At 48.7% G+C, this 14,670-nt stretch overlaps 1 protein-coding gene across 1 annotated transcript in view; it reads right to left on the bottom strand.

Annotated features, from left to right (window-relative positions):
- The window catches only part of USP53 (ubiquitin specific peptidase 53), a 36,949-nt gene extending 24,297 nt beyond the window's left edge, over positions 1–12,652 (bottom strand). Inside the window, exons 1-7 of the mRNA XM_087816217.1 lie at positions 12,628–12,652; positions 10,755–10,827; positions 6,675–7,336; positions 4,637–4,729; positions 2,855–2,989; positions 832–945; positions 671–753 (exon numbers count right to left, since the gene is read on the bottom strand). Of these exons, the coding sequence (XP_087672343.1) occupies positions 671–753; positions 832–945; positions 2,855–2,989; positions 4,637–4,729; positions 6,675–6,818 (569 nt within the window). The 5' untranslated portion in view covers positions 6,819–7,336; positions 10,755–10,827; positions 12,628–12,652. The remainder of the gene's footprint in view (positions 1–670; positions 754–831; positions 946–2,854; positions 2,990–4,636; positions 4,730–6,674; positions 7,337–10,754; positions 10,828–12,627) is intronic.
- Between the last annotated feature and the right edge of the window lie 2,018 nt (positions 12,653–14,670).

Genomic DNA, 14,670 nt, shown 5'->3' with positions numbered 1-14,670 from the left:
GGCCTTAATGGCAGCAAACCTAACGGAGGGCTGTTTTCACGTCTTTCTTTCCTGCTTACCCCAGCGTCTGTTACCATGAAGGGACACGGTGGGGCTGACAGGAGACGAGTCACTATGAAGATGATACCTAACCAGAGTTAAGAAGTCATGTGCAGGTCCTTGACCATTTACTTGTGAGTTTTTAAAAATATTTTTGTTGATTTTTAGCAAGAGAGGAAGGGAGAGGGAGAGAGAGAAAGGTCGATGCAAGAGTGAAGTGTTGGTCGGCTGCCTCCTGTAGGCCCCTCACCGGATGGAGCTCACAACCCGGGCCTGCGCCCTGGCCCGGAACTGAACCGGGAACCTTTCGGGGCATCGGACAACATCCAAACGCGCCTCACCGACCAGGGCTGCCGGTCATTCTAAGCCCTCCTTCAGAATTCCAAAAACCGGCTCTAAACGTAAATACGGATGAATTTTGACTACTATTTTGTATGTTTCACTATGTGACAGATGTATTTAGCTAGCTGGGAACTATTCAACTGAAACAGACACCACTTAGTACCTCTGATGGTCGCAGGCTGAGTCCCAGACAGAGCAGATACTCACGTATGCTGCGGTTATAAACACAAGCTCGGTGTGCGTCACTGTGCTATTAAATCTTTGGGAAAGGCGCTTTCCAGGTTCTTACCACAGGGCTGTAGTCGAAATGTACCGCACAAATTCTGTGAAAGGCAGAGGGTCTGATGAAGCCCCACAGCTACGACACACACACTGCGGTGAAAACAGATGTTTAATTCATCGATCGTGAAACACAAACACAGCGTCTAAGAGGAGAGGTGGGCGCCACACCTGCTCGTACAGCGTCATGGCGAACTTCTGGTGGCTGACGCAACACTTGGAGGTGCACATGTCTGCGTCCCGGCTGGGCACGATGTGGAAGTGAATCCTCTCCAAGATGTTTTCCTAATTCAAAAGCAGAAGACAAATACAACGCTTTATAACTTCACAAATGTAACTGCTTTTTTAAGGTTTCCCAGTGTTAGATTTAGGAGTGCCCTACATATTGTCAGCTTTCCTGACAGACAGACACTTCAAATGTTGTTCAACTGTTCACCATCTGTGGCATTAATTTAAAAAAAATTAACGAAACAATACAATGTAATGTATGACTTCAGTAAATATTTTTGAAATCCTTTTAAAATAAACTCTTGGCGGCTGATATCTAGAACATAATATTAGAAAGCATAGTTTCCTACGTTTCCTGCATTCATCTCACAATGAGAAAAGCAGTTAATTAAAAGCACCTTCCTATTTGGGTCACATGGACAGTCTGTATGACTTATGTCCACTGTCGATGACAAATACCAGTGACACCACCTGCACTAATGGCCACGCAGGACAGTGCTCTGAGCAGACCTTGGGAAGCTGGGTCTGTAACACACAGCAACGAGGGCCTTTACTTCTTCAACAGATTACCCTCCTCTTATCAGAGCAGAAGAAATGGATCCTTCTGACTAGCTGACGCCCTCCTCCTCTGCCCCAGGACATTTGAAAAGTCAGTTATTTAAGCCTGGATTCCTGGATGCTCCATGAACTCTCACATCATGTGTTAGCACATTTAAGTGAAGGTAAACTGTAGATTTCAGTATTGTGCAAATGTATTTGTTTCTATTTTAAGCAATGGTTAGTTATAAAGATGAGAATCATGAAAAGCCTATTTCGTGACGGTGTGTGCTGTTTTGAGACATTTGAATCAACATGGCACGTACGCTAAGCAGTTTACCTAGTCAAGGAGCGTTCCATCTGTCTAAGGAACAGTAAAGATGCTCATTGAAAAACAACAGTAACACGTAAATGCCAAATGAATTCTACGGATAGTGAACCCCACGGACATCAAGAGGACTGACTGGGGGCTCTGATCCTGCATTAAACAGCAGGGATGAACCTGAACAGCCGAACAGATTAGAAACGTTCTGAACGCTTTGGGGCCAAGAGCAGGGGCTGTGAAAACAGGAATGTGTCCATCTCTCTTGGAGGGAAAGCTCAGGGGAAAGGCAGAGAGATCGTCTGGAGTTTAACAGTCAGGGCCTCACATGTCAGAAGAGAGTCTGGATTTGAGTCACAGAAATTTCGGAACAGCAAGCTTTAGACTGAAGAAAGTTGTATTAATCGGGTGCCGCGGAAAAGCAGACTGCGAGGGGCCGGCTGCCAGGACCCGCGGGAGGAAGCTTAACTAATGCTGAGCAGAGGCCTAAAGCAGAAGGTGTGGGGCAGGAACCAGCAGGACGGGGGAACCTAAAAGGGTTGTGGCGAAGGGACTGACGGAATCTGCTGGCTGGATGCGAGACCGAGGGAGAAACGGCCACGGCTCAACAGGCGGCATCTCTCACTGAGACGCTTCAGGGGCGCAGGAGCTTCAGGGGCGCAGGAGCCCGGACCTGACCACAGAAGGATCGCTCCACGTATCCACGTGGGGCAGCAGCCCCGGAACCTCCCTCAGCCTCAGCTGCACCTCTCAACCCCGCCGCCTGGTGCCAGAGAGGTGCCGGAAAGACCCTCTGGGGTCCCAGAGGTCACTGCCTACTGAAGAGCTCTGCCGGCCATGCGCACGTGCAGGCCCCATGGTGGCAGGACGCCGGCCGAAGTGGTATCATTTAACTGAATAAACTTTTTTGCTTCAATAATTGCATTTTAAAATATTCTAGTAGCCTAACACTCAACAAAACTTGGAGCAGCACAGAAGTCAAAACCAGGAGCCCAGGAAGCGCAGAGGGCCAAGCTCCATGGGGGCAGCTCTCATCCTCCCCGGCTGTGACCGCCTTTCACTGCCTGCGAACGAGCCCCGGCCAGGGCGCTGAGCTCCAGTCCTTACGAAGCACTCCGCAGCGTCGTCCATGAGGCCCAGCTGGAACCTCTGCTCGTCCCGGAAGCTCTCAGCCAGCGCGCGCCGCACGTTGTCCGACGGGAGGGCCTTTTCCCGGCTGTGTTGAAACTGAGCGAACATTGTCTGCGAATCCACAAGCACGTGCATGAGTTCAATGCCAACTGCAGGAACACGTCAATAATTTCACCACAACATAGTGACACAAACACTACACTCGGAGACCAGTAGTAAACAGTCTGTCACCCTAAAATTCCACACAACAAGCCCTGTGCAGAACGGCCGGCCCGGCCTCTCAATCGAGCCTCAGCAGGTGTGAGAACGACCAGCCTCCTTGGGACCATCCTCAGACTCCTCAACTGGTGGGCCCGAGGTGAGGCCCAGGTGTAAGCTGCTCCCCCACTGGTTCTCACCAGGTCTCAGGAAGCTCTGAGATAAGCTGCTTTGAATCTAAAAGTGCAGTGTAGGAAATAAAACTACATTCACCCAAAATAAACATCAAATCACATAAAAATTAGCAGGAGCTCAGTACCGTCTTAGACTGCTGATAAACTCGTAAGTTCCTGGACGATTTCAGTGGCATGAATGAGCTGCTGACACACGCTGGGCCCTGCTCTCCCCTGAGTCTCCTCCTGTTTCCATCCCAGAGCCGAGATCTAGTCCCAACAGAACATCTGCTCACAACAGACGACGTCACTGCTCCGCTCCATAGGACCCCGGCTCCACGCTAACCCTGTGCGGCCCTCGGTGACCTGCACTCGGGTTCCAGTTACCATCACCCCAGACAAGGCACCGAACTCAGTTACTGAGAGCCTTACTCAGAGCATAAATCTGAACCTGGGCGGGGACAGCCAGGCCCTGCTCCGCGTGGTCACGGGGCACACTGTGTGCTGGGAATGGACTCATCCCAAGGCGGCTCACCGACACCCATCGGTGGCCGGCCCTGCCTGCTGCTGGCCCTCGGTGCCAGCCAGGCCTCCTCACTAGGCGGCAGCCACTCCGAGAAATAACCACTCACCAGACAGAGCCAGGTGGGAGCCTCGGCACCTTTTCCGGGCACCTCGCCTCAGTGTCTGCAGCCTCCTGCCACCACATCCCACCTGCTGGGCAGGTGTGAAGGCAGCCCACACTCAGCCGCACACGGGAGCGACAGGAGGAGCACAGAAGACCACAGGCAGGTTCTGCTGACCACTGCTCACCGGGCCTGGGCTCACCCTGGGCACCCCTCCCCGCTCCAGTCCACTGTCACCCTTTCCAGGACCTAATTCAAAGGCTACTCTCTCAGTGAGGCCTCCTGCCCCGCGACTGTTCCCTCCCTGGCTCGATTTCCCTCCCCTGCCATTATTACCATCTAGTTTACTGCATGTGCTGCTGATTTATCTTGCCCTCCCCTAGAAGAATATAAGCTCCGTGAAAACGGGGGGTTTTTACTTTGGTTCATTGCTGTTTCCTTAGCAACCAGAATTTAGTAGTAGCTCAAAAAGCATCTGTGCAAACTAATAATTTCAAAACACTATGAAAGGTAATGTTCCTGACAATTTCATACCATTTAGAATATTAATTTAACTGCCCTTATATAGAAGTAAAAAATGCAAACAGGAACCTGAGTAAGTCACACTTTAAGAATTCACCTTCAAAACTATAAATCACTTGACAATGAACTTTAATTATAAACAAGCTAATCAAGTATGTCCAATAAATCCAACTATCAAATAAAAATAAACATTTGGAGAAACAATTAATGGCAATTTTTCAGAAGTATCAAAAGGTTACCTTCAATGCACAAAATATGCAGGCATCCCCCTGACAGACGTGTCCAGTCAGAACCCGCAGGCTTCTCCGGAATATGTCCAGCTGCCATAAAACCTGACAGTCAGGCGTGGGGAAAGAAACAAGCACAGTAAGACGTTTCCCACTGTGAGAAAAGAGACACAATGTCCTTAACACTGCAGATCGCCCATTTCCTTTAGTCTCCTGCACATAATCAGACCCCACACCACTAGCAAGAACATCACGTGGGAAACAGCCATATGCCTGAAGGGCGTCTACAGAGGACGGGCTTAGAGCCGTCCCCACTGATTCTCATGCAAACACCACGGCCGCCTGGAGCGAGAGAAAATGTGCTCGTCGGGTAAGGACTCTGTACGGACAGGACACAGGAGTCACTGAGCAGACTTGGCAGAGACAGGCAAGAGGAAGCGATTGTAATACTTGGAACCAACTGAGGTTGAGAGAGGAAATACGATTTGACCTGAAACCAGGGTGTAGCAAACGAGGTGAGTGCGGGTGAGCAGGGGCCTGCGCTCACTCACTGGACACTGAGGGGCAAGGGCGGCCTGCTGGGAATGGGACACAGTGTGGGAGGAAGACCAGTGAAGAAATAACCTGAACATTTTTGCTACAGCTATCCAGGCATCATTTGCTACTAAAAGACAAAAGCAAAATAAAGAAATAAGACTTCAATTGTTTAAATAAATCAGTCTGGTACTTAAAACCGTTGTGCGACCTGAAGTCCTCCCCTGGGGTAACTGTGGCTATCCACAGAGCTCCTGCAAGGACGGAGCGCTCGGGAACGTCCTGCAGAGTGAGACGCACAACATAACCCAGTGACAGAGAGGAAGACACGTGCAGGGGCAAAGAGAAGAATGACAGATTTCATCCGAAACAACGCAAACTAGAAGGAAGGCAGGCAGCAAAATCTTCATAGGACTGAAGAGAAAATGGTGAACTTAGGCATCTTTAGTGGGTGAAAACATCTTTCACAAACAAAGAGAAATCGACTTCTCCCCAGACACACAGATGCTGCAAGGACTGGGTGCCGACGGCCGGGCTGAGAAAGGCGGGGAGGTCCCGCTGGGGAGAGCTCATGGGGGGAGGCTGTCCCGCACCCAGGAGTGCTGAGCCCGGCAACGGGGACCACGGAGGTCAGGGTGAATCATCTTCACGGCAAGGAGTCAGTGAGCGTCCATTTAACACACCGCTCCCCTACGCAACACTGGTCATTTTCTGTACCGGGTGCGCCTCCTGCCTCAGACGCCTGAGCTTTCCAGGGGCGCCCTTACAAAGGAGCTAATCACCAGCACTGACCGTTCTGTTCAGCGCTCAGGGGGAACAGCAGCATTGGAAAACATGTGAAAAAAGGTTTCTTTTAAATAATTCTTCTAAGGTAGATTCTAGGACCACCAGAATAGCACCCCATCATTCCAAACTCTCTTTAGGAAAGGTCAGGACTCAGGAACCCACAAAACCTGGACCCATGGATAAGACCTGTGCTGTCCGTGGGAAAAGACATTGACCAAAGACAGAGCAGTGGGTAGATGCGCACTTGTTAGCGCAAGAATTTCAACAAGGACTGAAGCAAAATGGATCCACCTTCAGTGGGACGAAAACAGTGGCGTCCCAATTTTGACTCCAGAGGTGAGGCCACAGTGAGGGGAGACGGGAAGCGCTGAGACTAGAGACCGCATTCTCATTTCAACCCAGGCCGCGTGCTTCTCTGTACGCTGTCTACGGGGATTCTACCGCAAGGGATTACTTTATGTAGCTTAGAAACATATTCTTAGTTTACTAAGTAATTATCACAAATCAAAAATATGTGTATACCATAGTAAATATGACTCTGTTGAAAAAAAACAATCCCGTTTGTTATAACCAAAATGCCCAGCCAAAATATTTTTGCCACCATTAGAACTGATACTAAAAAATCATTCCAGTCAATAACTTTAGTCTTAATCTAAAAGGTAAAGAAACATTAAACAAACAATTCCCCAAAAAGCACTTTCTAAAATGTAAAGAGAAATCAGGGTCTCACCTGCACAGCACTATTAAGAAAGCAGCTGTTCTGCCCCGGCTCGTTCAGCAGGCCTTTGGTCGGGGCCAGGGACAGCATGCTCCCGGGCTGGTACGCTTTTCCAAGATTGCCGCTCGGTTTCCGCAGGAATTTCACCCATGCCATTTTCAAGCAACTCCGTCGGCATTAAAGCTAAGAGTTATTCCCTTATGTGATACGTCTGATGAAACGGGTGCTGCCTTGAACTGTCCTCTGAAATTCACCGCAGTCTATTACAGTGGCGTAAGCTCCCGAGTCCATGTCTTTCCCGACGCTCAAAGTTTTGAGGACTTTGTCAAGCAAAAACAGGGCACATAAACATTAGGTTCTGAAAACTAGAAGAGAAGGCTGTTTTAAACAAGGCCTTAAAAATTTTTATATGTGTTAAATTTTAAAAGAGATTTGTGTAGCTTAGGATGAAAAAGATTTTTTTTAACTCCTAAAAATAACGTCGATTAACAAATCCTTTTCTTTAAAGCGCAAGCCACTTGTCTTGATGGTTTGAAAAAGATGTAGCGTTGGCATCTGGCACGATTCCTTCCGTCGTCTGTTTTCTTTATGGTCTTGTAATAAGAAAGAAGGCTCTCTCTTTCTCAGGTGAAGTTATCAAAGTGGCTCCACAGTTCATATCCATGTGACCAACTCTACAACAAAGAAAAAATATGGTCCCATAGAGGTAAAGGTTAATCGAAAAACCCCTACTTTACTATTTGAACACAAACATTAAATACATATTTAAAATGTTGAATATATAATCATAAAAGAGTTAGAACTAATGTTCTAAAATATGAAAATAAAAATGCAGTTTACCATTAAAAATTATTTAAATATCAACGTGACATCAAACACTACGGAACACAAACTGACGGTTGCCTGTGGGAGGGCAGTGGGGGGATGTGGGAAAACGTGAAGGGACTAAGATGTTCAAACTTCCTGTTATAAAGTAAGTCACAGGGGTAACGCACAACATAGGGAATACAATCAATAATATCGTAATAACTTATTTAGTGCCAGATGGTTACGAAACTTAACATGATCACTCGTAAGTTATATAAATGTCAGACCGCTATGTATACCTGAAACTAACATTGTATGTCAACTCTAATTTAAAAATAAAATTAAAAGTACAATATTTGTACACACTGACAACAAATAAGTAGGTGAAATTATGTGGTTCCACTGTTAAGGGGATAAAATTTGCACGCTGCCCAGCACAGTTTAAAGCAGTGCTGTTTTTCAAAATATTTTTGTAGGCGTTACCATGCTACATCATTTTAAACCTAATGAAACTAGTATAAAATGAGAATTTTCAGCTTTTAATGTAGATCAAAGAGGTTACACTTCCCAAACACCGTGCGCGTGTGTGTGTGCGTGTTCCTGCAATGGAATATTATTCGGCCATAAAAAGGAATGAAGTACTTACAGATGAACAACATGGATGAACATGGAAAACATTTTGCTGAGTGAAAGAAGCCTGTCACAACACACCATGAGTTACATGACTCTATTCACTCAGGGTCCAGAACAGAGAACTCTAGGCAGATGGTGTATCGTGGTTGCTTAGCTGGGAAAGGGGGTGCCGCGGAGATGGGGGCAGCTAAAGGGCACGATGAATCTTCCTGAAGTGACGAAACCGTTCTAAAGTTGTGGTGATGGACGTACATTTCTGCAAATGTACTAAAATCCACTGAATTGTACACTTTAAATGAGTGAAATACAATACATAAATTACACTTCAATAAAGCTGCTTTTTAAAAAAAGAAAAGACCACACAGCAGGCCGGAGCTCGCTCTCCTTGGAAAAGCCTGCCTGGAAGCGGTCAGCCTCTGGGAGCGTGGGGTGCAGGAGGACCCCCACCACAGTGGCTGGCAAGGTTGGTCACTGCACCTGAACTATGCAACACTGTGGCTCCTCCTGGACATCTGCTTTCCTTCTGGGAGTCTGGCATTTTGACCTGCCCTAGACAGAGGGTGCCTTTGACCACCAAGAAAAGCTTGGGCTGCTAGTGAGCTTCCTGGTGGACATTTTATGTATCATCGCAATGCCCGGCTGGAGGAATGAGCGTGTCCCGAAGGACTCCCCCCCCCCCCCCCCACCCCGAGAAAACATCTCTGTCTGCTGAGTCTGCTTTACAGACGCTGTCGGTAACCAGCATGGCAATGAGGCCACAATGCGCTCAGAGCTCGGGTCCTCCCAGACAATCACAGGAACGAATGGGAGGGGTCTAGGTGACCCCAGCACAGCCAGTCAGAGCTACTTTGTTTCCATCAGGCTGGCAAAACTTAAAAGTAACTCGTTAAGAGGACATAAATGTAAACAGGTACTTTGCTTTATTGTTCACTAATAAAAAAAATGTAACTATACTATAATATCTTTGTGGCTATATTGTATCAACCTGGTAAAAACTATTAAAATATAAAACAGTGTGGCTCCGGTTGTAATGTCAGCCCACGCACCAAAGGGTGGAGGGTTTGATTCCTGGTCAAGGGCAGGTACCTGGGTTGCAGGTTCGATCCCCAGCCCCAGTTGGGGAGCCTGCGGGAGGGAACCAGTCAGTGGGTCTCTCACACTGATGTTTGTTTCTCTCTCCCTCTCTCTCTCCCTCCCTCCCACTCTCTCTAAAAGTCAACAGAAAAATATCCTCTGGTGAGGGTTAACAAATATACATACATATATACATATGTATGTGTGTGTATATATAACAAGTACACTTCAATCTTTAAAAAAAGTACCAGTATTGACTATCTATGTCCCTAAAATAAAAGGACTTCATTGAGATTTGTTAGGTAGGTGTAGTGATGATAGTACACGTCACCATCTTCGGATGCCCTTAGTTTGCCTGTCTCCCTGCTATACAACACAGTATAAATCCTTAACAAAAGAATGTACAACGTATGGTGGTAACTAACACAAGGATGAAATACTCTCCTGTCCTTTGCTGGGTCAGAAAAAACTTCCTAGGCGTGGGGTGGTCCCTGGGAGTTGAAAAGGGAATGGGGAGCGAAGAGAAGCTGCATCTTGCGAAGGCAAGAGTATAAGAAAAAGGACTATTTTATCTTTAGAAAGTCAGTGCAGTTGGGGGAGGATTGGCAATGGCCAGAGCTGAGACCTAGGGAAGGAAGGACTCATACATCTGACCACTCTGTCTTACTGGTTTTTGAATCCCTAGTGCCTAGCATGCAACTATATATAGCTCAATATATGTTTATTGAATAAATTTGCAAACCTGGAAAAGCACAAAGGCCAAGAAAAAAACTTCCAAATTCCAAAGGAAAAGTATTTCTTCAAACTGCTTTCTGCAGGTCATTTTTTGCAAAGTAGAAGACTAATGTAATCGTTTCCAAATTAATTTTAAAATACTGTGACAAAAACTCAGATAACTGATTTTGTTCATTAAAACAGCTAAGATATTCAAATATGGCTTATGTTGCATAACATTTTATTTTCTGATAAGTCACAAATATGAATACATGAAGTAACTTTTCTGAAGTGACTCATGGAAAACTAAAATTCTTCAACAAGATGCAATGGTTTCTAGCAGTTGTGTGTGTCACAGGAGCCTTTGGTGGCCTATGGACTCCTCAGAATAATGTCTGTTAATTATGTTAAAATTCAGCTCTAACCACAGGCTCTGGTTCTAATCCTGGAGCCCGGTGTCAGAACTCCTGACAGTTAACGTGGGAAAGCAAAGAACAGATACTTTTTGCCTAAGTATTCTATATATGTAGTATTCCTAGTATTAAAAATAAAATTCATAATAACTTGCCCAAGATTAGGGTTTTATATAGTTATTCAAAGTTTAAATAACCTTTGAAGATTGTCTCTGTGGTAGTACAGGGTACATCTATTTCTTGCTCTTATCATGTGCATATACTACAATGCAAAATTTTCTAAAGTTATTACATCTGTACAAAATTAACAATATACTAACTCTACATTTGTCTCATCGCTAATTTCTAGCTAGCTCTGCAAAGATGACATAAATTAGCACATTCCTCCGTTTATCGAAGAGCTCATGAGCAACACCAGACTAGATTGACAATCCTTTGGGCCCCAGCATACCTAGCACACTCCGTGTTCAAAATGCTTCCAGATGCAACACGTAAGCCGCCTTGCTGCAGGCTGTCTCTGCGGTCTATAATTGAGAAACACCTTATAGTTAAAGCTGTCAAATAACAAGATCTTCTAAGTATTTTAGTAACTACACATCTCTGTAGGACAGTTTAATCTAGCACTTTATAGATTTCAAACATATTTTTTGAAAATTGTAGGGTAAAGCAACGTCCTCTGTGGAATGGTAGGCGAGTGAATTCCAAACAGTTCCCGCAGGCAAAATAACTCTGATTTTGACTTTTAAATGTGTACATCATCTTAAAATCAGAATTTTCATAATTTAACTCTTTGTCCTGTTAAAACAAACTTCTAAACCATATAATTCCAAAACTGTATTTCTTGATACTATACAGTTTAAAACAAACATTTATTTGATACTAAATAAAAGATCTTGAGTCACAGTTCATACTAAAAGTATAAGAGTTTTGTGGCTTTTCTTTCTAAGGAAAAGTGTGTTAGGTGGAAAAGGGTGCCCCTGCCTCATTAAAATAGCTATCTTTTTAAAAACTACTTTTTGTATCTCCTAGAAAAAATAGTATTAATGGATAGCCTATTAGTATCAAGTTCCATGAACAATTTACCAGCTACATACATTCATAAAAATATTTTTTTCAAAAATTAATAGGGAGAAAAAAAGGTCTGCTCTTGGGCACTTATTTTTTACACTGTAGGAAAGAATACACATAACTGCCAGTGACTTAAGTTGGTGAACAAATTTAAATAAATCACCTTCATGGTTTATGGCCAGCAATCATGAGCCTAGCCAAATTGTCCAAACAGTTAACTTTAAAATCCTCTAAAATATAAAACAAAAACAAAAACCTTGTTTTTTCAGGCTATAATTAACTCCTACCTACAGTGAGTTAGTCTATTTGGAATTCTTATGACAATGGCAGATAAATCACACACTACTTTTGCAAAATAAGTTTTGTTTGTTTAATTTCTCTTTAACAGGATGTAGGATCTTTGCCTAGACCATCCTCATGGAACTTAAAAGCACAGAAAATAAAATTAACAAGTTAAGTGTCGATTTAGCCGAAAGTTCACTTTGTGTAAGCACTTGCTGCTCCTTTTAAATACTGAGAATGAGCAACACTTTTCTTTATAGAGACCAGAGCTCAAAGCGAGTCAGACCCTCATCACAAAGAACTTCCTAAGTTTACTGTTAAACATCCCTCCAAAAACAGCCTTGGAAATTCCTTGGGAAAAAAAACACACACACAAAAAAAACCCCACAAACTGGTTTTTCCCAGATAAAGCAACGTTTGGCAGGCTCTGCCGAGTGGCGTTAAGCCGCGGCTGCATGTTGCAAGCGCCGGTCAGGCTGCGCTGGCAAAGCAACTTTGTAGCGGGAGCGCCGACCGCAGGCGCTCGGACGGCCGCGGGCTCGGCCGCCCCGCGCCGCAGGTACTTCCTGCTCGCCGGCCGTCGGGTACTTCGGTGAACGTCCCGTAAGCGGCCGTCTGGAAGCTAAACATTAACTTTGTAAACGACGACTACCCCCGGGCAACCACCGGCGCGGAGAGTCCCGCGGGTCCGGTCACCTGTCGCCGCCAGCAGGGCCACAGCGCCCGGCGGAGCCCCGTCCGAGCAGCTGCCGGGCGGCGGGGGCGGCGGGGGCGGCGGCAGGCGCGCACCCAGCGCCCCGGGCGCCCCGCGCGACTCGGGTCCTCCCGGGACACGCCGGCCCCTCCGGCCCGGCCGGGAACCCGCGTGGGCCCGGCAGTGGGGCGCACGGGGCGCGGGGCTGGAGCCTGGGGTCGCGGCCGGGTCGGCGGGGGGTCGCAGGGGCTCCAGCCAGGGGCCCGTTCCGGAGACTCACCTGGGCTCGGCCCTGCCTCTCCCGCCGGGCGCCCTCGCGCCGACACCGGGCTGACACGCCCGCCGCCGCCACCGCCCGCGCCGCGCGCGGGGACTGGAGCGCCCGCCGCCGGACTCGCCGCTCGGAGCTCGACCCCGCGCACGGAGCATGCGCACCAGCCGACGCCCGCGGGCCCGTCCGGGCCGTGACACCTGCGACCAACAGGTCCCCGCGCCCGGCGCCCGGCGCCGCCCGTCCCGGGCTGGCCCCGCCCCGCGCTCGCCGGCCGACCCCGCCCCGCCCCGCCCCGCGTTCCCGGGTCGGCCCTGCGGGGAGGTATTCCCGCGGGGATTCGATGGGGCGCGAGATCCCGCGAGAGCAGGAGTCTGAGCATCTTTCCGGAGGCGGGAGCTGCGCGCGGGGCTCGCGCGGGGCCAGGTGGCTGCAGGTGGGTCTGCGGGCGGGCGGGGCGCGCTCCCGCGCGGGGGCCGCGTGCTCCCCGGGCTCCTCGGGGCGCCGGGGGCCCGGGAAGGCGGGTGCACGGCGCGGGGCGGAGGTCGGCGGTGTCCGCGGAGCAGGTGCCTGCGCCCCGGGCCCCGTGCGGGCTGGCGCGTCCCGCGCGCTGTCGGGGGAGCACGACGCCCACGCGCGGGGCAGTGTCCCCGGCCGGCTCGTGACTGTTCATGAAATGGAGCTCGGGTGAGCGCGCCGCCCCGGGAGCGGTCGGTTGCGGAGAGAGCAGGGCGCCCCCGCGCCGCCTCCAGGGCGCTCGCCGCCCCGCACCGCGCTGCCTGGTGTCGCGACGGCGTTTTCAGGGGTCGTGGGTAGGAAGCGCCGCGGCCGTCGTTAGCATCGCGCGGAGTGTGGGACTCACTGCAGCGCGGCGCGGTGGGACCCGCAGGCTGTAACCGGCTGGAGGCGACCCCGTGGAAACGCCAGGGGCATCTGAAGAACTAGCAGGCTGGGCGAGGCGTGCTCCCCTGAACGGGACGCGCGCTCCCCGTTTCCCTCCCTGAAGTGCGCGCTGGAGGAGCTTGAGCGAAGTTTAAGAATGGTTCCTGACTTTAAAAAATTTAAAACTTTTGGAGGGAACTTTAAAAAGACTACATGTAAAAACTAATAATACCACCATTAAGTCCTCTTGCTTCCTCAGTGCCTGAGCATCTTTCCGGAGGCGGGAGCTGCGCGCGGGGCTGCCCGCCTGGTGCGCGTTAAGTGTTCTTCCCTGGCCTGCCCTCTGTGTCCCCAAGGCCCCCTTTTTGTTGCTGCTTAACCTTCCCCTTGTCTCCTTGAGCAGCTCTTGCCCATCCTGGACTTACCTACCAGGGTCCTGCACCAAGGACTCCCACGCGTGTGTCTTCAGTTTAGACCCCTTTAAGCAACAGCGTCGTCACTGGGCTGCACACAGTTGCCCTAAAGGTGCCCCACGTTGACTCTGGCATCTGCCATTCCCTGCTTACCCCACCCATCTGGAACCCAGCCCATTTCATTCCCTGTTGCCCATAATGGTGCCCAGTTGCCCAGGTCAGAAATCCATGAGTACGCGTATATCGCATTTCCTCAATTCTGTTTCATCCCATTGGCTCTTATCTCCTTAAATATCTGTCACACCCACCACCCCTCTTAAAGCTCCACTCTCCTGTCTCAGTCCATCAAGTAGTCGTCCTCTCTGCTGACTCACTGCCCTTGGCCTATTCCAGTAGCCTCTAGTTTTGTCCCATGCAGCCCAGCCTCCATTCTACCAATAATCTCTCTAACATGAAAATATGACCGCCGTGTTCTTCTGCCAAGAATTTGTCAGGGGCTCCCCATCATTGCTAGAGCCCTGCATGATCCGGCCCCGGACTGTTAGCCTCATCGACATTCTTGCCCATGTGCTCCACACTGGATGGTACTCAACTCCTGGCTCGTGTGAGATCCAACTAGGTTCCCTCAAGATTCTTCAGGTCTCAGTTGAATACTTGTCTCCTCCGTGGAACCTTTCATAACTTTCTGAGACGGACTTGCCCTTCCTTCATTGTTTTTGAGCTTATTTCGATTTAAAACCTTGATATTGTACTATAA

The sequence above is a fragment of the Miniopterus natalensis genome, chromosome 4 (assembly GCF_054644295.1).
Source record: "Miniopterus natalensis isolate mMinNat1 chromosome 4, mMinNat1.hap1, whole genome shotgun sequence".
NCBI classification, from domain to species: domain Eukaryota; kingdom Metazoa; phylum Chordata; class Mammalia; order Chiroptera; family Miniopteridae; genus Miniopterus; species Miniopterus natalensis.
The sequence above is the reverse complement of the archived record's forward strand: the minus strand, read 5'-3'. Positions and strand labels throughout refer to the sequence as shown.